The sequence below is a fragment of the Podarcis filfolensis genome (assembly GCF_964270895.1).
Source record: "Podarcis filfolensis genome assembly, chromosome: 1".
Lineage (NCBI taxonomy): Eukaryota > Metazoa > Chordata > Lepidosauria > Squamata > Lacertidae > Podarcis > Podarcis filfolensis.
In genome coordinates, this window is record NC_139604.1 from 72080237 (window position 1) to 72105595 (window position 25359).

At 40.9% G+C, this 25359-nt stretch overlaps 2 protein-coding genes across 11 annotated transcripts in view; one reads left to right on the forward strand and one right to left on the reverse strand.

Annotated features, from left to right (window-relative positions):
• The window catches only part of CCDC73 (coiled-coil domain containing 73), a 59340-nt gene extending 55620 nt beyond the window's left edge, over positions 1-3720 (forward strand). For all 10 annotated transcript variants that reach the window (XM_083597893.1, XM_083597891.1, XM_083597896.1 and 7 more), the window contains 2 exons: positions 771-904; positions 3129-3720. In XM_083597893.1, coding sequence (XP_083454019.1) covers positions 771-904; positions 3129-3377 — 383 coding nt within the window. In that variant the 3' untranslated portion in view covers positions 3378-3720. The remainder of the gene's footprint in view (positions 1-770; positions 905-3128) is intronic.
• Positions 3616-23282, reverse strand: EIF3M (eukaryotic translation initiation factor 3 subunit M). The gene is made up of 11 exons (XM_083599838.1): positions 23135-23282; positions 21840-21972; positions 20840-20978; positions 18441-18564; positions 17912-18006; positions 15075-15158; positions 12078-12177; positions 9681-9762; positions 5105-5248; positions 4347-4407; positions 3616-3899 (listed from the first exon to the last, which is right to left on the reverse strand). The coding sequence occupies exons 1-11, from the start codon at positions 23174-23176 to the stop codon at positions 3779-3781; spliced, it is 1125 nt and encodes a 374-aa protein (XP_083455964.1). The 5' UTR covers positions 23177-23282; the 3' UTR covers positions 3616-3778.
• Positions 23283-25359: the final 2077 nt, after the last annotated feature.

Here is a 25359-nt window from a genome sequence, read left to right on the forward strand (position 1 = left end):
GGCTCTTCAACAGCCTGCTATGAAAGACAGGAAGCTGCATGTCCCAATTTTACAGATGCCAGGTCTCTGTTTGAAGGGATGCCCAGTCCATGTCCAGTTTAAAATTAAAGAATGCTAATAAGCGAGCGCAGGGGGCCTGAAACAGCCCATCAAGTCAGCACTTGGAGAGTAGATTGAGCAGACACACACATCCATCATATCTGTTCATGGGCCACTCTTACTGTGAGATCTATTGTGTTTCTTTACCTGCCCCAAATCTGAGGTCACACACAATTAAAAACAAGCATAACCTAGTAACAATAACCCTTACAAGCCACACACATATACAGACACCTTGACATGCCTTCTCCTTTCTTTATCTCCTCTCCATGTTCGTTATTTTGGGTAAGGAGAAGGAATCTAAATAAGGCTAGAGAGGTCTCCTGTAGGCTTCCAGAGCTCCATCCGAGTTGCGCAGAAGAGTTCTGTGGGTATTTTCCCATGTGTAGTCTGAATCCTACCCATTCTGTTTTTGTTAATGGGTTCTTTAAGCAAAAAGGCAGTGAACTATGCTTTTGCACAACTAGCTTTTTGATTTCTAAAATGGTTTGATATTCCTTCCCCCCCCCCAAAAAAAGAATATTACAAATTAATGTTGTGTCAACCTATTTTCTGTACTTTAATGTAATGGTGGGTTTTTTATGGATCAAAGATAAAATGGGGTTTAGCACTATATAATTAGTACCTAGAGAATAAGAGGCAGTTGTTACCATTTCCTCTTTGTCAATCAGTTTCTACCCACAGTAATGGAATTGCTGACACTTTGAATACCGGAAGTATCAATCCAGGCCCCAAGAGAAATCCCAGTGAAGAATGGAATGCAATAGTAAAGACTTTTTATGATCCCTCTTTTCCCACAGAACACGTAAGTCAATTAAAAATATTGCAGAGCAGGCCTTGGTGAGCTAACTCCAGAGATATGTGTAGAACTGTATGCATCTGGATGCTTTAAGACCTTCTTGATCTCCAAAATAATATCAAGAGGGCAAAAGTGGCAACATTTTTCACAATTAAAGTTGATGGAAAACAGCAGGAAAAAGTCACAGCATATAAATCAACTGGATCTTAGCCAGTCTGCTTGAATTGAAGACTATGTCTTAACAATAACTTACCAAGCAAAAATTCAAGCATATTATATTACTTTTGTTTACTTTTCAGCCATTGTTTCAGATACCGAGAATTTGCAAGGCTGAAGGCAGTACAATGTACTTCATAACATTTGCTTTAAAACTATTTGTTTGGAACACATGCATTCAATATTTTATTTTTGTAGTTTGTAGTTTCCTGTCACCCAATCTAAATCTGTTCTTAGACATGGAAGTATACCTAACATTTTATTTAGTTCCTCAGTCTCAGGGGTCAGCAAACTTTTTCAGCAGGGGGCTGGTCCGCTGTCCCTCAGACCTTGTGGGGGGGGGGCTGGACTATATTTTGAAGGGGGAAAAAAGAACGAATTCCTATGCCCCACAAATAACCCAGAGATGCATTTTAAATAAAAGGACATATTCTACTCATGTAAAAAACACGGATTCCTGGACTGTCTGCAGGCCGGATTTAGAAGGTGATTGGGCCAGATCTGACCCCCAGGCCTTAGTTTGCCTGCCCATGCTCAATCTCTTATGTACTAACAATACTAAACACAACATGTTCAAATCAGTACTTGACATTTAATGAAGTGGATCTTCACTTTTAGAAACTACAAAGTATTTACTATTTTAAACCCCAGACTACACTGAAAGAAAACAAAAACAAATGTACATATAGGTTGATCCTGCAAGTTCATCAGTTGTGTACGTGACCAATCCATCAACTACATCATGAAATAAAGTAAGTCATGTAAGAGCACTGTACCATCATATGTGGCACAAATCTAATAAAACAAAAAAAGGCAATTTGGCAAAAATATGGTATGCATGAGGAGTGCTCCACCCAATTAAAAACAGGCTTTGTGTAGTGCTATCTGGGGCTTATTGAGAACAACTCTCTTTTCCTGCCCTCCTGAGACCAATCTTTGGTTAGGGTCTCAAGCAATCAAATTGACTCATTCTTCCTTTTTTCATAACAGACACCTGGAACATTCAGTACCAACAATAGGCTTAACTACTAGACTATTCCCAGTTCCTTTAGACTCAGCCCATCCCTGGGGCAAGTTGTAAGCCCTCCTCAAACTGAGTTTGTGGCTCTGAAATTCTTCTACTTGGAACAAAATCTGAGTGGGAGAAGAACACCTGATTCCTCCCCCCACCCCACTTGTTCCTATTCCCCAAAGCCATCCTAGCTACCCTACTTGCCTTACATTGTTAGTAATCACAATTGATAGTGGTGGCAGGGGCATAGCATGGGGGGCCATGACTCCAGATGCAGAAACTTGGGGACTGTGAACCAGGCACTCCCCCCCCCCGCATGTGAGTGGCTGTCAGCAGTGGGGACCCGATGAGCGTGGAGGGCTCCCTCCATGCATTCACCCAGCCTCTGCAGGGCACACGAGGGCCCTCTGTGCTCTGTCTGCACCTGAGCACCAGCAGGGGTGGGGCAGGGTGTGAAAGGTGTTCTTCACCCTCCATGCACTGCCCCCCCAAGTAATATTTGAAGAATTTTAAATTAGAAATTGGCAGGAAGTTTATAGAATCTTCTTTTACAAAACAATCTTCATGTACATGTGGGAAAGGATAGGAATTGTGCTTCCTTTTAAAGTGCAATCAATGCCCATTTGTAAATCATATCTGCAATCTGATAGAGAGGGAAGTTTCCCAGTACTTACTTGTCGTTTTGGCACCAAAAAACGTTCTGTAGTTCCAAGCTTTTAAGATACAATTTTAATCTTCTTTGCCTGCTTTTGTACTATGATGGCATTTTATTTTGTTTACATTTCAAAAAAAAAACATTCTTTAAAAATGCACTGGGAATATGAAGGGCAGTACAAAAATACCCACAGATGCCAATTCGTTATATCTCCCATACATAAACAGAAGAAATCAGTGCATAAACACCCAATATATATGTCTATATAATGTCAAGAAGAGTGTCTAGTGGGGTGTTGATCAGCCATGAGAAAATGAAATCTTTAATGTCTTATGTGTGGATTTTAGGTCACAACAGAGTGCCCATTAGGACAACAGAAGACTTCTCAACCACTCTCAGAAGTCAGTGCAGCTGTTTTAAAGCAGAGCTCACAGAACACTGAAGAAAAAGACTGGAAATCACAAAATGTCTTCATAAAAACACGAATTGACAATATTGAAAGGTTTCTGCATTTAAAAAGTTTTGGCCACCCAAGAAAGAGAAAGCATGAGGGAGATCCAGAAAAAACATTAACAGCAGATAAAGCAGAAGCATAAAGTCTTTGACTGGTGACATACATGGAGCAAATGTCATGTATTAAGAAAACTGCTTTCATTTCTGCAGGTTTGTCTACCTTAGTTTTTTTAAAAAGAATACTTTAGAATAGCTATTTCATTTGAAAGGTACCAATTAAAGGTCAGAAAATACCACATTTATAAAAATCATATGACTATCCTACTTCTTTATGCCAGAATATAAGATCTTATGATTATAAAACAGAACAGGGGAACAGGATTCATTCTTGTTTAAAGTTTATTGCTTTATCAGCCTGTAGTTCAAGTTATTTTATGTATTTCAGCCAATTAGATATTTTCAATAAAAAGTTCACAAAATTAAGTTGAATGGTTTAATATAGCTGAGTTTCCATCCAATACAAACTAAATATTACATCAAATAATCAGGTATCCGACAAGCTAAGGAGACTGTTTTTCACTTGATTCAAATTTAGTTTCCAGAAGTTAAGTGTATCATACAGCTGTTGCCACTGCTGTTTTCCAAAGGTTCGATGTGTGCTGTGACTAAAATAAAGAAATGTAAAAGGAATTGCATCAAAGTTCTGCTTTCAAAAAAAGCACCATATTTTCAGTACATATGTATTCAGAAAAAAATAAAACATGAGATAAGATGTGAAAACAAAACTGTTTTACCCTCTATAACAAGGCTTTATAGACCAGCTAGTCTGGTATTCTGCAGCCTTCGTCAGTACTTAAAAACCTCAGACAAAACTCATTAGTATTCTTACCACTGTTTGGCCATTAAATGAAATGTGCTGGAAAATAGGACTCTTTCATTAAATAAGCTAATCACATTCAGTCTGTGCTTTAATAAAATTATGATAAATAGCAACTATTTAACTACAGGCAACTGATAGGAATATCTTGCGTCTAGTAAAAATATTAAACAGATGTTTAAGTGCTATAATTAGCACTGCACTAAGTTGCTTCACAAAAAGATTTAAGACTCACCTGACCACTACTTTTCTCTGTGTTTGATCAATTTTGCAATGCACCATCTTTGTCTTTACAGCTGCAAAGAATAAATAAATTATGAGGAATTTCTTTTAACATGTGTTGAAACCCTGACTGATAAGAGCTTCAGTAATCCCCTCGAACTGAAGTGAATGCAGGGATGTTCTTTCAACGGGTGTTCAATTTTTGTCGTTATACCATGGCATGCAGAAAAATGTGTTACAGGGAAGTATTTCACAAAGCCTTGCATAGTGCTTTTATATGTAAGAGAGTACAATGTGCACTTTCTACAAGGTGGTTCTCACTGGAAATCACATGCAATTTAACAAAGAGCAACAATTAAAAGGTGGATTTCTAATATATCACAAAACAGTACAAGAAACACTGCATAGCCAACTATTGCATTCAAATTGTGGTTACAACAATAAAGCAATCCTGTTTGCTATCTGCGCCAGGGTGGAATACGCTCCCCTTCCCCTTGTCAGCTCCATGCCTGAAGAACCCAAAAATTGGGTCTGGATAATCTACAAGGGACCCTGCCCCAAAATGACCCAATTCAGGACTTTACACTGGCTACTGGATTATAGCATGGGCACCGTTTCCACACCAGTGATGATGCACTTTACCAAAAGAAGCAAAAAGGTGACTGTGACATCCTAACTGCCTGCTTCAAATCATTAACTGTTGTACAGGTTTTCAGTATCAGTAAAGGTCTTATCAGCCTGCATATAATATGATCATATAACCTCTCTTACCATCAATAACAAATGCTTCAACATCATCAGCTCCAACCTGTAGTTCCTGCTGCATGGTGTCAAATGAGATTTCCTTGTTTTCCACAGCCATTCCCATAAAGGTGAGCAGTCGCATTTTTGCCATGTTCTGTTCATGCAATAAACCTGCATTAGAGATCACACTACAGTGTAAGTTTTTGCTAGGAAATTGTTGATCCACGTCAGGCAGTTAGATACTTTCTGGGAGAACTGCATTGCAAAATTCACAGTACAAAAACGGGATTATGATGTTCGGAACTTTAATTTATTCCAAGAGGTGGGGATAAGGTCAGTTTGCATTAAGAACGGAATACAGGAGGTGAAGATAGAGAATGAGTTTGTTTCTTCTTGCAGAATAGTAGGCCTATTTGTTTAGGATTGAGGGTCATCCTCCACTGTCACCTGGTGCTGGCTTTTGTTCTGTGCTCAGCAGTGGCAGAGTGCTAGAAAGGCTGCATGTTGTTATGAAGTAATATTGGGAAAACCAAAATGCTTCCAAGAAATCTTAATGATTGTATGAAAAACGGTGCTTCTGTGACTGGCTGCTACATTTTTTCTTTGCACACACATCTAACAGATGTTGCACCAATGTCAGGACAGAGTTAGTAGGTGTAATCCTACCGCCCCTTTCATCTATGCAGCGTGGAAGAGATACTAAGTACCTAACATACTACTTGCACCCCCCTACACACCCCAGTTAACAATCTCTTTCTATAGCACAAGTGAGACATACTGAGGCAACTGTGACCTGCCATCCCCACCGCAAGAGGTTCACTTTCCAAGTGTCAACTCTTACGGTCCTTAATTCTTAGGGTAGTTACAGAACTGATTTCAAAATACGTTGTAGGTTTATGGAAGATACATGTTCAGTTTCTTGTTGATATTACTCATTCCATATTATGACCAATTTGTATTTTATGCATTCATTTACATGGGAGGAACAGAAGATAATATGCCATCTTGTTGAATTCTACAAATGCTATTGATTGTGAAGTTCTTGGGATACAAAAGTGTGATGTTACAGCAGTTCTCCCCATCTCCTGAGGTGGATGGGAATTCTAGTCCTAAAACATCTGGAGGGCACCAGGTTGGGGAAGGCTATAATACAATATGCAGCAATACATGAAATGGCAAACAAAAAAATAAGTTGGTGTAAATTTACTTTGTTATTTGTTTTTACAAAATAGTTGAATAACGTTTCTGTAAAATAGTCTCTTTAAAGTTTCAGACATTGGAAAAGAAGTATGGATGAGATAACCTGAACACTCAACAAATATTTATGTTTGGAATTAATAACACTGTTAGACTAATAGAAGCGCAGGGAAGCACATTACTACCAGACATAATGTTGTGTTAATTAGCAGTAATTATGATGAAGGCTATTTATCTGGCACCAATTCAACAAAAATGTGATCATCATAACTCAAGCGAATAGGGAGCTTCAGAAACTATAGCTAACTGGTTTTAATGGAAATCTACAAGCACAAAAAATCAATTAGTGCTCATAAACTCTAATTAACAAATGCAAATGAGATGTTAATTACCCTGCTAAAGTAAAAAGGTTGCCCATACTACCAGATTTAAATGTGAACATGTTAGGGCGATTCACAGTTGACACATGATAATACAACTGTTGGCCTAACTTGTCAGCATTAATAAAACAACACATTGTAACAAACTGATGCCACCTGTGAGAGCTTTTGCTGAATAGATGATTTAGATTGGCAAGCCTTGTTATTAATTTTGAAGAAAAATAAAATCAGCAGGGGGATAAAATAAGGGAAAACATTAATTTGTAAAAAATAGAAAATATTTTTAAAAGCATACTAGCATTTAGAGTATTACTTCCAATACCATAAAAGTTTTAAAAAAAACCCCAACAATTTGGGCTGGCTTAATCGGTTGGCCCAAAAAAGAATTAGATGTGTTCAGTGCTATTCTCCATATCTGAATGCATTTCAAATACATAAAAAATACATTATTTTCACACACAGACAATGGATGACCAAGTCATACTCAAGAGTAGATCCACTGAAATCAAAGAACCTAAGTTACTTAAATCCATTTATTTCAATGGGTTTACTAGAAGTATAACTATTAGTTGGTTCAATCCATTGCACAAGAATTTGTTATGTTTATACTACACCCAAATGAAACAAGTTGCCTATGAATGCACTTGATTGGCACAATCTAATCTATGGTAACATCCTAGGAGAGGCTCCATTACTCATATTTTTTTTAAAATACCTGATATTTAATGAGCACTATAGTCACATGCATGCTTTTATAATATTCAAGCAGTGACTATATCAGCTACCATAAGTTGAAAAGCTTTCTTTGTTTTCACTAAGAAAAATAATATATTTCTCTTTCTAAAATTTCTATCTTAAATTGAGGAATGTTCACCTTTGTTTTCAGGATTCTACCTAGTCCTAAAAAGATCTGTATGCTTTAAAGCCTATTACCCTTTTCTTTTCAAATAAAATTAACCTCCATTCTGGTCACTATTTTTTTAAACCCCAATTTTATGGAAACATTTATTCATTACCAGTATATCTAAACCTTAATGTCATAATATAAAAGCTTGCATCATTGAACAATTTTTGCATTGTCACTGACCCTTGTCCTAAAATGCTGCAATACAGAAAAAGTAATTTTCATGCATGCAATAGCTTATGAACCAGTGCTCCTTTGAAACAGTCAATTACACATCAATGGGGGAGTGCCAAAGTGTTAATTACTACTCCTTTCTTTCCACAGTGTGTAAATAAAGAGGCTGCTGACATTAACATTCCATCACAAAGCTTCATCCTATGAAACATATTAACTGGGACAGAATGTGGTTTGCAAGGTTTAATGCATCTGCAAAAAGATTAAGCTTGCATAAGAACACTTGCAAGTACTCAATCTGATTGTACTTCAGCCTTGTTAGAGGGAGATTTGGTTGATTCACATCATGATCCTACAACAAGGGGGTTTGGTTGCTCCTCAAACAGCACCTCGCCCATGCAGTAGTCTGCATGTTTCTCTGCTGCACATCCGTTGCCAGCTTTGTGGAAATGGGGCTGCCCCCACAAGGCTTGGTAGGTCATTTATGCAGCACTCTGGCACTATGTCGGGTTTCCCCCTCAACACTCATGCAGCACTGTTGATAACTGCTGCTTGCTCAGTGCACAGGTGGAGTATGTGACCAACTGAAGAAAAGCAAGAAGACAAGATGGAGGCTATCTTCAACAACAGGGCTCTTAATCATTTAGACAATAAACACTGGGAAATCTACTCTCTCTACCTCTCATCTATGAATAACATAGTGGATATAACTTGGGAGTGATGTCAGAATTCTCAAACTGGCTATTTTCAGTTTAGAAATGCAGATTCAATAATAATACAGTGGTACCTCTGGTTGCGAACGGGATCCATTCCGGAGCCCTGTATGTAACATGAGCAGAACGCAACCCGCGTCTGCATGGGTTGTGATTTGCCGCTTCTGCGCATGTCGTCATTTTGCGAGCGGCGAAACCCGGAAGTAACCCTTTCTGGTACTTTCGGGTCACCACGGGACGCAACCTGAAAACGCGCAACCTGAAGCAAACGTAACGAGGTATGACTGTACCTGCTTCCCACAGGATTTACTGTTCCTGTGTCTTTCCAAGTGGATGCTTGAAAACCACAGTTCAAACACAAAAGACAGCAAAAGAAAAGCATTCAATTCAGAATGAATAGTCACTAAACTAAACTGTATTCTGATACATTTTTTGATATTATGTAACTAAAATCACACACAACTGGAAAGAAAGCCCTATTGTGGTAGAACATAAGCACCCTGGGAACAACTCTCCTGCAGATCAGTAAAGCGCCTGAGCGCCTTGGAGTGTGGGATCCATTCCAAATGGTGAAGGCAGGAGCGGACAAAATCTCAAACAGGACTGGAGAACCCAAGAAGAAACTTTAAATGCTGAGGCCAGGGGTGGCAAACCACAAGTTCAGGAGCCTGATCTGATCCCTGCTCCATGCAGCCAATTTTCCTGGCTCCTTCAGACCCCATAAATTTTGGAGCTAGCAGGGGCTGGGGGAACAGGACTGGAGTGGGTGAAGCCCAGTGCCCTGATGGGGATGCAAATTGCCCCCTCCCTGGTCATGAGACCAACCATTTGGTAAGCGGATAGCGCATAGCTGTCATCCTTCCCCCTTTTTGCAGGAAATTCCCTTATTCCAGCGCCGTTTCCCGCTGCTATCCTGGATTGTTAGATATCCCGTAGAGTGTCCCTGGGACAGGTGAGGCTGCTGATCCCTTATTTTCAAATCTGAAAGTTGACAGCTATGGGATAGCAGCCATTACTCCCCTCCTCAGCTGATCTGTATGCAGCCTCCACATGGTTGGTAAGGGGTAACTGTGCGCACAAGGCAAAAAAGGGTACTCATCCTGGACCTAGACACAGTCAGCAGAGCAAGTGTCCAGTCACAGCACCTCCTTCTGAGTAGCTGAGCTACATTTATATCACAGTCATATGTGCTGGGTACACCAAATGTGCATTAAAAAAGAAAGAAAAAAACTTACCAAGAGAATCAATGAAGTCCTTGTTGTTCTGATAGAACCGGACATAGGATGCTAACTTGGCACTAACAAAAATTGTCAAAAGCTACAAAGAAAGAAATTGTCAATTGTGAGAACACGACAAGATATGAACATGTCTAATTTAACAGACGTCTCCCGAACATTTCATTTAGAGAACAGAACAGAAAATACCGGTTGAATTCAAGCTGCCATGGTGTACAGAAGGGGTAGGACACTTGTGGCCCTCCAGATGTTGTTGGACTCCAATTCTCATCAACTCCATTGGAATGCCCAATACTCAAGGATGACAGAAGATAAAGTCCAACTGCATCTGAAGGGCCACAGATTGCCCGTCACGACGTTAGGGATGATTGTAAAGGAGCCGTGGCAAACTGAACTCACTTCCCACTCCCCATCTTTCTCCTCCTCTGCAAAGATCAGAATGAGCGTGAATGGTTCTACTTTCCCTTTTGACTAAACCAGTTTCCTGCTACGTACAAATTATTGTAAACCAAATTTTTTTTTGGGGGGGGGGGGAATACTTTCCAAAAGCAGACCATAATTAACAGCCCAGTTTATTTTAAGTCTAGTTAGCTAAAACCAATTAGGATCAAATCTTGGTTTGATTTCTTTTAACTAACTAGAGTTAAATGGGAAACTTAAGATGGTCATGAGCCACTTGTCCTCAACATCTTATTCAAAAATATGTTTCTATTGCATGAGACTGTTGGATGCTGGGGTAACTGGTGAAGTAAAAGTTAAATTGGTGTCAGACTGAAAGCGTTTAATGCAATGGAGACTGGGCAGGGTGTTTACCCTACCCCCCCTGTACCAAAAGGAAATTACAGCAAAATAGTCCACCAGTCAGTGGTGAAGCTAATCAGCCCCCTTCCAAGCTCCTCCCAGGCAAAACCTTTCACTCTCTTTTTCACGCTCCACTGACGCATGCAGACTGGTTGCACTTTTAAACATTCAAAAACAAAATTAAAAATATGCATATGAAGACAGAACCAGGTTAGAGAAAGAACTCAATATTTGATGTCAACTATCTCACACCCACCCCACCCTCCCCCCAAGATACACTGGTCTCACTTTTCTATTTACTAATACAAATTCATATTTCCTGTGCTTATGCTTCTGTAGGGACTAATGCTGAAGAAAGAAGTACCAGTAAACTTGTGGCATCCCTTAGCTACTGTATTTTTCGCTCTATAAGACGCACCGACCATAAGACGCACCTAGTTCTAGAGGAGAAGAACAAGGAAAAAAATGTTCTCTCCCTTTCTGTGCAGCGCCTCTCCAGCAAAGTGGGAGGAGAAATGGAAGGGGCTCCATTTCTCCTGCCGCTTTGCTGAAGGGGTGCTGAGCAGAGAGGGAAAGCTGCGCAGTGGCTCTCAAGCGAAGCCAAGCCAAGACAGCAAGAGGGATCGATCCCTCTTGCTCTCCTGGCTTCAGGGATAGCATCTCAAAGCCTCCTGAACACAGCAGGAACGCTCCTGCTGCGCTAAGGAGGCTTCGGAAGGCTATCCCTGAAGCCAGGAGAGCAAGAGGGATCGGTGCGCACCAATCCCTCTTGCTTTCCTGGCTTCAGCATTAGCTGTGCAGCCTGCATTCGCTCCATAAGACGCCCACACATTTCCCCTTACTTTTTAGGAGGGGAAAAGTGTGTCTTATAGAGCGAAAAATACGGTATGTAAAAATACAACAAAAATCTGTACGGGGCGGTATTTACAAAGGTGAAAATCCCCAAACACATTAAGACACTGAACCGGGGAGGGGGACCCTATCAATTGGGTGGGAAGAAGGAAATGCCTAAGTGAAATTAAAGAATTTAATACAATTGGGATTGAGCACAAGTGGGTTCACCGCTACACCCTCCAAAAATAACCCAGCCCAATGAGGTCTGAGCAGGGTTTAAGAAGAAATGTGAGGTGAAGAGGATAAATGAAATGGTCATCCAGAATCCGGAAGCACTCCAGATTACAACATTTTGTTGTAGAGGTCTACTTCTCTCAACTCTGATTAAGTTAAATAAGATGGCTTCAGTAACTATGTCTGAAGTTGGTTTGTCTGAAACAAACTGTAGTTAATGTTAACCACAATTTGTTGATCTGAGCATGGCAAGCTGTGATCAAACACAAGAAAAATCAAAATATTCTAAGCTACTCCTTCCAGAAGCTAGGGGTGAGGGGAGGATAACTAGTTAGCTCAAGGCTTATTTCCTAATGGTTCACATCATGCTAAACCAAGGGTTAGCATGACATGCAAACCTAGACACTATAAACAACACAATGCAAAATAACTTATGTGTGATTAAATCCCACTAAAATGGTCAAGCAATTTTATCTCACATGCAGCATGCCAAGTGTTTAATATTTAAGTTTAGAAATTAATACTTACATCATGAATAAGTTCTCCTTCCAAAAATTTGACTGGTTTTAAGGTGAGAAGGTGATCAAAGAGAAAGGTATTAGGATCCTTTAATGCACGGACAATACACCTATTTAGGAAAGTAAAGTGTAAGGAAGAAAAAATGCATTTCTAGTTAATTTAATAGCTTTTTAAAAACCATTCTGCAAAGACAACCTCCAAATCAAAGTGTATTCCAAAAAACACTTGAACAGTATTTACAAATACAACATAAATACATATAAACACATTGGGTTAAGAGATAACAAACAAAAGCAGCATAAAAACTAATCAAAGTTGAGTGTTCTCTTTAAGAAGCCTGGGGGGCGGGGCGGGATTTGCCTAACACTGAAAATGTTATGGGATGTAAGGGGAAAGAAGTGGTGTGCATCTGTAACACCTATATATAAAAGCAAGCCTGCCCAATTGTCTTCTCCTTCCATGACACAATTAAATATGCATCTATATTTAGGGATGCCTACCAAACGTTTAGGTCTAAGTTTGCAGGAACATTCACTGAAAACAAAAGGCTATTCAGAACAAAATCTTTTCTCTGTGCTATCATTGTCCCAAAAAGGTGGGGAGTCTGGCTACCTAGCTGTGTGGCTGGCCATGAACCAGCCCCAGACAACAGTTACGTATATTTTATTGTAGTTGGCTTTCTGCTTCACAGAACAAGTAGACTTACAGTAAAGTATTAACTGCTTTTCATGCAAAATGGAGGGAACTGGAAACCAACAAAAAAATTACAGATTGATCTCCTTTCTATACCAAATATTACCGTATTTTTCCCTCTATAACACGCAGATTTTTTCTCCTAAAAAGGAAGGGGAAATGTCTGTGCGTGTTATTGAGCGAATGTGTGGTCCCTGGAGCCAAATGGCAAAAAAAATCAGGCAAAAATCAAATCGCGCGTCTCGGAGAAGGGAAACCTGAAAAGAGGAAGTGGCTGCTTTCCTGCATTCTGCCTCAGGGTCTTACTGCCCACCCTCCTCTGTTTCCTTGCTGTGTTTGCTCAAACGGAACAAAGAGCAGGGAAAGCCCCTCCCCTCCAGGCAAGCAGAGTGTCGTCTCTGTGCTCCGGTGCTGCTGAAAACATGCAGGAGGAGAGAGAGAGAGAGAGAGAGAGAGAGAGAGAGAGAGAGAGAGAGAGAGAGAGAGCTGGCTGGCTTGGGTGGGTAGGTGAGGGAAAACTTTTGCCTTCCTTTCCTCCCTCCCGTTATACCCCTCTCCTGCATTCTTAGCCAGCTGCTTCTCTGCACACCCCTCTCGTGCTCCTTGTCCATTCTGTATTTTTCCTTCCTTCCCCACTTAAAATGTGGTTAAAAAGCATGGATCCACATGGATCCTCAGGATCTTTGCATTGGGTCACCCCAAATTCACCATCAGATCACATAGCATGTCCATGGCTACAGCCTGCCCCCCAAAAATCACACACGCACTGTTGCCTGGGGCTGCAATGGTGCAAAAATGTGGTTAAAAAGCATGGATCCACATGGATCCTCAGGATCTTTGCATTGGGTCACCCCAAATTCACCATCAGATCACATGTCTGTGGCCACAGCATGAAGCACAAAAATGATACATCCACTGTTTCATTCAGAATGTTTTTTCCCTTGTTTTCCTCCTCTAAAAACGATGTGCGTGTTATGGTCAGGTGCGTGTTATCGAGCGAAAAATACGGTAGTTACTCCACATTCCTCCTGTACCTGCTCAGAGACACTTTCCTCCTGCCTGTTACACTTGCATGAACTGCAATTTAACCCTTCCCCCCACTACTTTCCACCATAATAACATATGACACACTGCTGCTACTACCTGGAAGAACTACCAAAGCTGGTATTTCTCCCTACTGCCCTTATATAAACCTTTCCAAACTGCCCCATTCATAACAAACGCAAACCAATGGCAGCTACAACAGGAGTCCAAACTAGAGTATGTTTTCTTTAATATTATGGAACATCTCCCTGTTTGAAGAAATCTATTCAGTGTATAACTTAAACAAACAAACAAACAAACAAACAAACAAACAAACATAACCCTAACAGTAGAATAGTTTTTTTGGGGGGGAAGCACCCTTAAAAACACATCTACATGGTTTGCACTTTTCTCTGAGGTCCCAATAAGCAGCAGAGCCAAGTGCCCTAACTATGCATCACTGCAAGGGCAGATGAACTACAGAATGATATTGGAAAGGCATTTTACACAGTCTCAGATAATGTTTAAAAATGTTGATGATGCATTCAACTGGTATTTTCTACAAACACTAAGATCCAGACAGAAGTCAAAGAATTGCCGTTTCATACACACAGATTCTGCGTCTGGGCAGAAATTGTAAAGGAATTGGACAGGAAATGCACAACTGTCTTAGACATGTACTTCAACTGAACTTTTCTTCTACTCTAGACAAGAAGGTTATTTTTATACCAACAGGTCTTGGCCATCGCTAAAATACAAAACAACAACAACAAAACCACTTCGTAAAAGTAAGAGGGTGACATTTAGGCATTCTAATGTGGGAGATATTTTGTACAGTCGTATCTTGGATCTCGAATGCCTTGCAACTTGAATGTTTTGGCTCCTGAACGCCGCAAACCCGGAAGAGAGTGTTCCAGTTTGCGAACGTTTTTTGGAAGCCAAACACCCAATGCAGTTTCCGCTTGAGCTGCGCCCTGGTTGTCAAATGTTTTTGGATGTCGAACAGACTTCCGAAACGGATTCCATTTGACAACCAAGGTACGACTGTATTCAGTTAAGAATCCCTGCACATCCCACACATTACCGGTTGTGCTCTCACCATCAGCAAAACGTTTTAGCAAAACCCCTTGCCATTCATCTACAAATCTGAAGTGGCAAGCAAAGTATTTGGAGAGTGGGGAGAGGAATAAGAATTTAGCATGTTTGGGGCTGCATTTCTTGTTACTGAAACTTTCACTGACCATTAACACATGAAACAATCCTAAATGTAGTTTGTAATGTTTACATTACCTGTGAGCATCAACTCTGGCTTGAGAAGCATTGTCCTCTGTGTAACTTCCCAGCAGCTCTACCATTACTTTTGCTGCATTATCACTGTGGGCAAGAAACAGTACTTCCTTTTAAAATCATTTCAAAATGTACAAACTTAGCATAAGGGGAGAACTGATGGATCAGAACAAAGACATAACTAAACCAGCATCCTGTGCTCACAACCAGATGCACATGGGAAGGAACCGAGTGTGACAGCTCTCTGCCACTCACACTTCAACAACAGGCATTCAAAGGTATATATAATCTCCGGTTCTCAAGTAGTTCGTAGCTTATGAACTTGCCTCAACCCCTGTCCAAGTCAGCAATTATAACAGGCGACAACTGTTTTGCGTGGGGGTTTGCTTTCCTGAACCCCACACGTCAGCAGAGCACGTGCAAGCCCACTCCGCCCCCAACCCACCCCCTTTTACAGCCACTTCTGGGGTCGGTGTGATGGTTGCACATCAGTTGGATGCGTCTAAGATGGTTGTTGCTTGTACTACATGCAGTAGTTAAAGGTAAAGGGACCCCTGACCATTAGGTCCAGTTGTGACCAACTCTGGGGTTGCGGCGCTCATCTTGCTTTATTGGCCGAGGGAGCCGGTGTACAGCTTCCGGGTCATGTGGCCAGCATGACTAAGCCGCTTCTGGCGAACCAGAGCAGCGCACGGAAATGCTGTTTACCTCCCCGCCGGAGTGGTACCTATTTATCTACTTGCACTCTGATGTGCTTTCAAACTGCTAGGTTAGCAGGAGCAGGGACCGAGCAACGGGAGCTCACCCCGTTGCGGGGATTTGAACCGCTGACCTTCTGATTGGCAAGTCCTAGGCTCCACCCGCGTCCCCGTACATGCAGTAGTTATGTTAGAGCAATTTCCATTGCTTAATTATACACTGTGTGAGTAAGTGCTTCTTATTGTTTCTCCTGAATGTTCCAACATTCAGATTCATTGGATGACCCCAAAATTCTAGCTGTATGAGAAAGGGAGTATCAAAGGAGATGGTCAGATAGTTAAAGGCACTGTGAAGCTATGATTCAAATGAAAAGTGCACTTGAAAGGATGTAGGAGTTTTGACTGTCAATGGTACCAAAGTGGTAAAACAGCTACATAGTCATTCAGTCTCAGGGGTCTCTCTCTCTCTCTTTTTTTTAAAATAGAACTTTACAGTTTATTTTATACTTTTAAACTGATAAATTACCTGCCAGTTACAGAATTTTCTCTCTTAGGTGGAAACATATTTACACGACTTACTAGAACACATCTGGATACAATCATTAAAAAGCAAAGTAATGCTGAAAATTGTACGAAAATCAAGGAGCAGATATTATCAGGAGTGGGGAGGGCTTCACTCTTCTGTTACTGAAATCTCTATTCTCAATTACTACACTTATAGAGTACAATTTCTTACTTCCACTATCTTGCTCCTGAGAATGAATGTAATTGAAACGAAACAATGTTGATGAAGGGCAGGCTATAAATCTCTTGGATAAAAGGATAATAAAAGTCAAAGAAAAAAATGTTACTTTCAAAATTAGAGCATCTCATATTATGGGAACAGTGCATTTATAAAATGGTGGGCTTGTTTTGCTTTTAATTGGCTTTTGAAAGAGGACAATAACATTAGGTTATAAAAGCACAGCTTTCATACAAAAATTAGCTTTCTTCCAACTATATTGTGCTATTACCACTACTTCAACCTTGAGGGTTTTCTTAAGACTAATCTCAATGTCAAGCGCCATGTTTCTGCATTTAGCACCAGTGATTCTCAAGACCCAAATAGAACAGCTTAGAAAAACAACATAATTTCATATTACCATAATAAAAGACACATCTATTCTTTAATCAAAACAAAGGCATATCTCCATTTTTCTTAAAGCCCCAAAGTCTATTTTCTTTACTAGCACAGTTTTTAACAGCCCTAGTGAGACCTTTGCTATTTTAAGATTTTGTACTGACAGCTAATCACTATCACCATCAAGTTTGACCTGGAAAAAAGTATTATCAAGCAGTTCTGTAAAACTTCACTATAAAAAGAACAGAAGTAGGCTGCGGTGAGTTCTTGTGTTTTCTTTTCTTTTTTTAGTTTGCACTCAGAAGGGAAAAACCATCCACATTACATTTCCAGTAAAGATTCCAGAAACATCAGGCTCCAATAACTGATTAATTGTGTGTGTCAATAAGAAAGTATAGTATATACCTGTCTCACTTTTTGAACTCAGTCCATATGGAAAAACTGGAGATCAGTTTCTTCTGTCTAAGATAATCCATCGTTTTTTGAGTGGAGATCAGATGAATGCTCACCTGTTCACCACTTGAGCAATCATTAATGCTCACCTGTTCTCCACCACTTGAACAATCATTTCAAGCAATCATTTCAAGCAAACCCAACAGAGGAGAGAGACCTTTACCCCAAAAACACTCTACCCATCTTCCCCAATGTTCAGGTAGAGAGAAAAATCAATCTCCTTTTCACCCCACTTCCACCCCATGAAACAAACATGGACGTGGAGGAGGAGTGTTTTAAAAATTACTCCTTTCTCCTCTATGATGGCTCAACAGTTTACAGTCTAGCATTTAATACCAAAATAAAAATATTATTAAACATAAATTGTCATATGCAATCTAAGAATTAATATTTGTACCATTCAAATGAGAACAAGCAGCCCTTTATATTAAACACACAATTGAACACAAGTCATACAAATTTAAAAACAATAATTGAAATGGTAAATATTTCAGTGATCTTCCCCTGCCTCAATGAATTGTGCCAAAATTGTGCCAAAACTGTTTGGCACAGTACGTAGTCTCAGTTACCTCTTTTTGCAATCCACGAGAACATCATAGAGCAGCCGAAGAAGGGTGTGCTTTTTCTCCGTGGTAAGATTCCAATCTGAAATCCATTTTCGAACCTATAAAAGATTTGACACAGAAGGCAATGACTTTTACTACTGAGAGAAGTTATTTCAAGTTCAATTTTTGAAAATGCAAATATTTTAAAACTCAGAAGAATGTGAAATTATGAAACTCTATTCTGTGCCTTGCTCAGGAGCAGCAATCATTAATGGAAATTTCCCATCCATGCTTTACTTTTCCCTTAAGAGAATGGAAACCCTCTGTCTTGGGACGCTGGAGTACAAGGCAGCACTCCAGACAGGCTTGCATAAAGCAAAACAACAATGTTTGTTATTTTTACAATCACAATTTGGGATTTCCTTAATCAAGAAGGGGTTCTTGATTATGCAGCTTATTATGTAATTCTTATGATGTATTTTGCTTTGTTGCAAATCTTATTAATTTTTTAAGGGATTATTTGTTAATATGCAAATACTATTCAACTGCTTACCTGCTCCAGTTCAGTTGGAATGTACCGTATAGCTCCACAGCTGGAGGCTACTTTAAGGAGGCTGCAGTAGACTGTATACCTTGAAGGGGTATTCTTCTCCATGCCATGGAAGAGATTACTCAGTCTAAGGAATAATGACAAGTCAATATATTTCCAACATTTGTAACATATTAATGGACACACACTGCACATCTAATGTAAACAGAAATAAATACAAGCATTAAAAATGTTTAAAGTCATCACTTCTGCCACTATTAAGTTCAACCAAGTTTCACTCAGGCTTTTAACAGTCTCATTGTTATATTGTGTGTGCCAAAAAGGACTTCCGTATATGCCAGTGTTTCTCAAACTTGGTTCCCCAGCTGTTGTTGAGACTGCAAATCCCATCATTCCTAGCTAGCAGGACCAGAGGTTAGGGATGATGGGAGTTGTAGTTCAACAACAGATGGGGAACCAAGTTTGAGAAACACTGGTATATGCAATGGAGCCCTGCTGAATTCCTCCTGATTTTGCTGTCCTGTGGCAGCCCTCTGCCCACCCCCACCTGTATGCTACAACACAAATTATATATATATATATATTTTTATAAATTTTTTATTGGTTTTTCAACACATATTAAAAGACAATACAACACAATACATAAACAAACAAACATATAAACACGTATAATTTCTTGACCTTTTTTTCCTTAAACCTTCTTTCAGCGACTTCCCCATACCTCCCCTTTCTGCATCCCTGTTTTAAATCTTTCCAGCAACCCCTAATTTGCTACAACACAAATTATACACCATTGCTCAGAAGCTGACGGGGCAGTAGAGGGAAAAGTCAGGAAAGCCCCACTGAGCAAGTGGAACCCTGCTTGATATTCTATGTAATTCATTGAGATATTTTATTATTCACGTTTAACTAATACATGCAGAAATATGAAAGTTGCATTATCAGATTCTAAATCATTGCTAATACTTGCCTTCAACAAGGACATTTGCCTGATCACCAGCAAACAATAGCTGTTTTTAACAGGCAAGTTAGAATTCCCTTGGGCTGGATAATGACAACAGGTCAGGCATGCCTAATTATCCATAGGATTTCTGAAGCTGTGTGCATTTTTGCAAAGGATCACAAGGGATTCTTATGTTTGCCTAAGCAGCAGAAGAAAAAGGTTTTGCCTTAAGTAGGCAAAGGGGTTGTGCTCACTGCTGCATTGAGCAGTTAGTAGGAGTGAGAACCTCAAGAGTGATTTGGTTGTACTCAAACAGGGCTGGGACGACAATATGGCATAGAGAGGTCAGCATGGATGGAAGAGTCCTCAAGCTTGGAGTATGTTGCTAATATCTATGAAACATGAGGAGTTGGGCTGAAAGGGAAGCTGTTCTGCTTAACCCAAGCATTGGAAGGAGAGGGATTTAAAACTAGACATATCCATTGTAGCATATATCCACATTTGCCTAACATTTCCTTTTAAAATGTGCCATACCTGTATTTGGCAGCATGTGGTGCAAAAAAAATTAAAATAGAACTGGTGGCTTTCAGAGCTTCTATTTAAGTGTTGCTTTTAATAAATTTGCTTAATCTGCTATGTAAATAAAATACTGAATAAAATATATGCGTCTAACAAGTGTTTAATTGCTTAGGTCCCACCTCTCTCCTCTTTTTCAGCAGTACAAAAGTATTCCTACGCATGCTTACTCAGAGGCGAGCTGCACAAATTCAGTAAGACTTTCTTCCAAGTTAATGCACATGGGACTGCAGCCAAAATCTCTTTTAATAGTATGTATGTTTTGTACCAGTGTACAATCTGCAGTGCATCTGCAACCGGATAAACTTGTACTTTTTCTTTTTTTAAGAATACAAAGCGTGATGGCAAGTGGCTGCGCTTATCTAGTCCCAGAATGATAGAGGCACCCTATTTCTTTGAATCCCACACTGTTCCCAGATAGCTGCTTCCATTGCATCTAACTCAAAGCATTACAGTGGTACCTCGGGTTCAGTACTTAATTCGTTCTGGAGGTCCGTACTTAACCTGAAACTGTTCTTAACCTGAAGAACCACTTTAGCTAATGGGGCCTCCTGCTGCTGCCAGAGCCCGATTTCTGTTCTTATCCTGAAGCAAAGTTCTTAACCTGAAGCACTATTTCTAGGTTAGGGGAGTGTGTAACCTGAAGCATATGTAACCCGAGGTACCACTGTATTGTGGTGAGATCCGATTTAACTGTCCAGGGGTCCTTTACCTTACAACTGATTGGAAGACACTAATGATTGGCCATCAAGCCCAGACATAATTTACTGACCCATTCAAAGATACTCTTAATACATTCTGCCAAAAATCCTGCTTCTCATGGAATAAAAAAGAATTGTGGTACAAGACGTATTTATTCCATTCAATCACCTAAGTCACTTACAGCTGCAGTCTGAGTGATGGTCGTTCACCTTCCCGAAATTTGACCAATTTCTCACACAGACTTTCAATCAAAGCTTCTTGTTTGTCAGGTTCCAGAATAAGAAGCAGAGATACTACACTGTTCATCACACTTTCAACATCTATATTGAAAAACAAAAACATATTTCTGTAATGAAAAATGTGACACTGAATTGTTCTTTGGTAAGACTGTCTCAGCTTTACATTGTTAATACAACATACAGAAAACTCTTTCTAGACTAATGGACCAATTATTATTTTTTTGCAAACACCAACAGTAACTGTGGAATGTTTACTTGACTTCCAATTTATTTATTTATTGAATTTCTATATTGCCCTTCATGCAAGGCTCACAGGGCAGCTTACAGTATAAAGACACAAAAATACATAACACAATATACATAACAAAACCCGAAACACACGCTCCCAGTTTAAAAGGCCATAGATACATCCATACAACTCTTTTGTTTTTGTCTGAAGGGTGTTGAAATGAACTATAAAAAAATTACAATGGCTACTTTGATAACTGGCATTAGACAAAAATCTGTTACACCCCTGTCCTCTGCACAGTTGTGCAAATCAGGACACCATTGCTAATTATACATTGTATGAATAATTAATAATTAATTAATTATACATCGTGTGAAGAAGCACTTGAAGTTGACTGCTAAACAAATTCACTGGGAAATGTCAAGTTCTGCCCAATTACTCCACACTATTCAGTATGTTTATCATGTTCCACTTCAGTGTTCTTATTTTTCTAAATAAAAGCCTCACTCTAGGCTTTGACTTAGATTTATCATCAGGTAACTAACTGACAGGCAGGCAGCTGTGCCCACTTGTAAAACATGGCCCCTTGTATACAATTATGCCCTAAAGGAGAACATCTCACTTTTCTAGAAGGCAGATAATTTAAAAGAAACTAGATCACAACCCTAGGTCAGATGCTTATCAATAGCTTCCGAAATTATGCAAACACCAACCTTTATCATCATCCCTCAGGCACACATCACATGCTTCAATGATCTGAGCCAAGTCAATGTGAAGTCCACCTTCAGAATTTTCTTCTGATATCTCAGCTCCCTTAGATTTCAGGTAAGCCCTTAATTCTGCAGCCTTTTCAAAGGAAAAAAGCATCTATAAAAATAACATCCTTTAATCATATTCCTCCTAGTAATGTCATAAACATACACTTATGATCATCCTGTTTACTCTTTGTGACTCTACACTGATGCTGTGTTAAATAGCTTAACTCCAAAGCTCCCACTACTTGATCACATTCCTCCTAGCCATGTAATAAATATACATTTAAGAATACGCTCTCTATTCTTCCTGAACAAGAGCCAGTGACACATACAAGGCAGGGGGAGTAGTAGTAAAGAAATATGATCAACTCAGTCTTCAAGCAAAGCCCTTCATGGGGCTCTCTATATTATACAGCAGGGGTCAGCAAGGACCCCTTGCCTGGGCCGGATAGGTCCCGTGGAGATCCCTCCGTGGGCTGGATCGTGCACGCGATTTTTGGCATCTGCACATGCACAGACACAATTTCCAGTGCCGCAGAAGTGAGTCTCTGTGCTGCATGTGAGGGGGTGGCTCGTGGGCCGGTCAAACGACCTCTGTGGGCCGCTTCTGGCTCATGGGCCTTAGGTTGCTGACCCCTGTTATACACATAGCTGTCAACTTTTCCCTTTTCTTGTGAGGAATCCTATTCGGAATAAGGGAATTTCCCTTTAAAAAGGGGGAAAGTTGACAGCTATGGTTATACAGCCTGCAATTTCTCATTCGATACATGTTGACAGGCAGAAATATTCATTTCCCATCGTGCTCTTAAGCACAATCTCTGGGAGGTTAAGCGCCTCTAGAGACAGCTGTGCTGATCCAGCGAGAAAGGCAACCAACCTCGCAGGAAGGGCTTTTGCTAGAGGCCACAGCAGCAGCAGCAGCAGCAGCGGGAGGGGGGCGGGGCGAGCAGGTGCAGAAAGGATCCGAGTCTAAAGGCCGGACGAGGCCCCAGCTGGGCCTACGAAGCTGCTAGGAAGCAAAACCCCGCCAGCCTCGGCTTCCTTCACGGCTTCCTTCATTGCTTCTAACCGGCGCTTCGTAGGGCGGGCGTGGAACCCGTGTATACGTGTAAATGAGGTTCCACGAGTCATTCCCCCCCCTCCTCCGCCCTCCCTAGCGGTGGCCTCCGGCGCCTGAGGAGACAACAGCTGCCCTCCTGCATTCCGGGAGGGGCAGCGACGGAGGGAAACCAGCAGCCGCTCCCCATCCTGACCTGGTCTTCCTCGGTTATATCGATAAAAGCCGGGACGCTCATGGCTACAGACGGCCTCTCTCGCTGCCCAGAGCACGCTCCCCGGCCGGAAAGGAAAGCGACCGCTCCCAGTCACGCCGCTTCCGCTTCCGGGGCACAGCTGACCCCCGTCCTGCTCCCGGAACGGCAGTTGCCGAGCGCGCACGCGCACTCTCTTCAGTTGAGGCTGCCGCTAAACTCGCCTTAACTGGAAGCGTGCCCGCCCCCAGGTGCGCATGCGCCGTTCATGTCTCTCTCCTCGGATTGCAAGGAGGCAGTAGTTGTCGCGGTTGCGATTCCTTGTGAATCGAAGGTTGGATGACGCGTCTTTCGCACCTGCTAACGAGCGCCGCAATCTCGAGTTGTGTGCATGCAGTCCGTGGAAGATAAGAACACGGAAAAGAGTTTTTCGGAACTCAGGGTAGCAGCAGCTATTCAGAACTCTAAAGTTTTCTCTGTGCGTGGTGCAAATGTGTTTTTTAAGAACAGTCACTGACCTCCGGTGTACAGTCTGATAGACCCGGTTCCCTAGAAACAGGGAAAAGGCAAATCGAGACGTTCACGGCTCACTCTTAAATGTTAGCATCGGTGAGGATAAGGTAAACCCCTTTGCCAGTTCGCTAGGCAGCCCTGGAGTGGAATGGAATGGAGGAACCTCCAACACGTCATCAGAGACCACAAGGATGAATGGATCAGGAAGGTTTTTGTGGTGGAATGTGGCTGCTGGAAAAGTTCCTCCCCCAGTTCTTGAGGACTATAAACTGGAGAAGAAACTGAGCACATCAAGGGCTCAAACGGAATCCATTCCCCAACTATCACGTAGGAGATTATGATAACATTTTCATGAGGGCTACGTGTTGGTCCGCTGTCTGGCAGGGGCTTCACTCACTCCTCTTTATGATGTGAACTGCCTGCATGTACAGATTTAGAACTGATATAATATTGTCATTTCTGTGCGCTCTGTTTTCCATGGGTGTTCCAGAATCTCTTCAGTGGATTAGCTGATGAAAGGCTTTTATGAGAAAATGCTTAAAGCCCGTATTCACTTTGCCTTGCCTCTTGTGCCATCTGTTTTATTATTTACTTCATATACACTTAGCCGCTTAACTTAACACTTTACAAGATCACTTACAAAAATCTGAAACAATAAAACTTCATGTTAAAAAAAGGAATAAAATCAGAATATGGACTATCTCAATGGGACCTCCACCCTAGCAGCATGAAGTAGATGAAGCCCTCAACTTACATGGGGATACATTCTGTGGACTGCACTTAAAGCTAAAATTGTGTATAGACAAAACACATTTGGTGCAATGGTGGCTGGGATTGCCAAAGTCTTTTTCCCTGCATACATGCACACTTTCCACCCCCTTTTTAATTTTTACAAAAATGTTTGCCAAGCATATAAAGCTGGATGTGCATAAATTGCAGGCTTACCGAAGCCAAAACCTCACCAGTGAATAAGCTACCAATGATAATGGACCAAAGCTGGCCCAGCCATGAGGCAGGTGAGACTGCTGCTTCAGATGGCATGCCTGTGGGTGCCCCACTGCCTCTGCCATAAGTGGAAAAGCACTGTCGCCATTAGCACTGATTTTGGGTAAGATTTCACCCCAAAATAGTGAGAAATCTTGCAGAGTACAAAATATCTCACAATTTGTTATCTGGCAGGGGAAGAAACCAATAATAAAATATAAGTTACTAACAGACTCTAAAGAAAGAGGTGACTTCTCCTTGCCAGACTTCAAGTTATATTATGAGGCGTCCTGCACCTACTGGTTGCAGGACTGGATTTTATTAAAAAATACAGATTTACTAGATTTGGAAGGTCATGATAATAGGTTTGGGTTGCATGCATATTTATGGTATGATACAACAAAAACACACCACTTGGTAAGAAAATCAATATACGAGGTATGGGACAGATATAAAAACTTACTAGAGAGGAGAAACACCTTGGTGGCTCTCTCCATTAGAAGCAATATCGGTTAAAACATTAAATATATGAGGGGATTGGGCCACCTATAAAGGTAAAGGTAAAGGGACCCCTGACCATTAGGTCCAGTCGTGACCGACTCTGGGGTTGCGGCGCTCATCTCGCTTTATTGGCCGAGGCAGCCGGCGTACAGCTTCCGGGTCATGTGGCCAGCATGACTAAGCCGCTTCTGGCGAACCAGAGTAGTGCACGGAAACGCCGTTTACCTTCC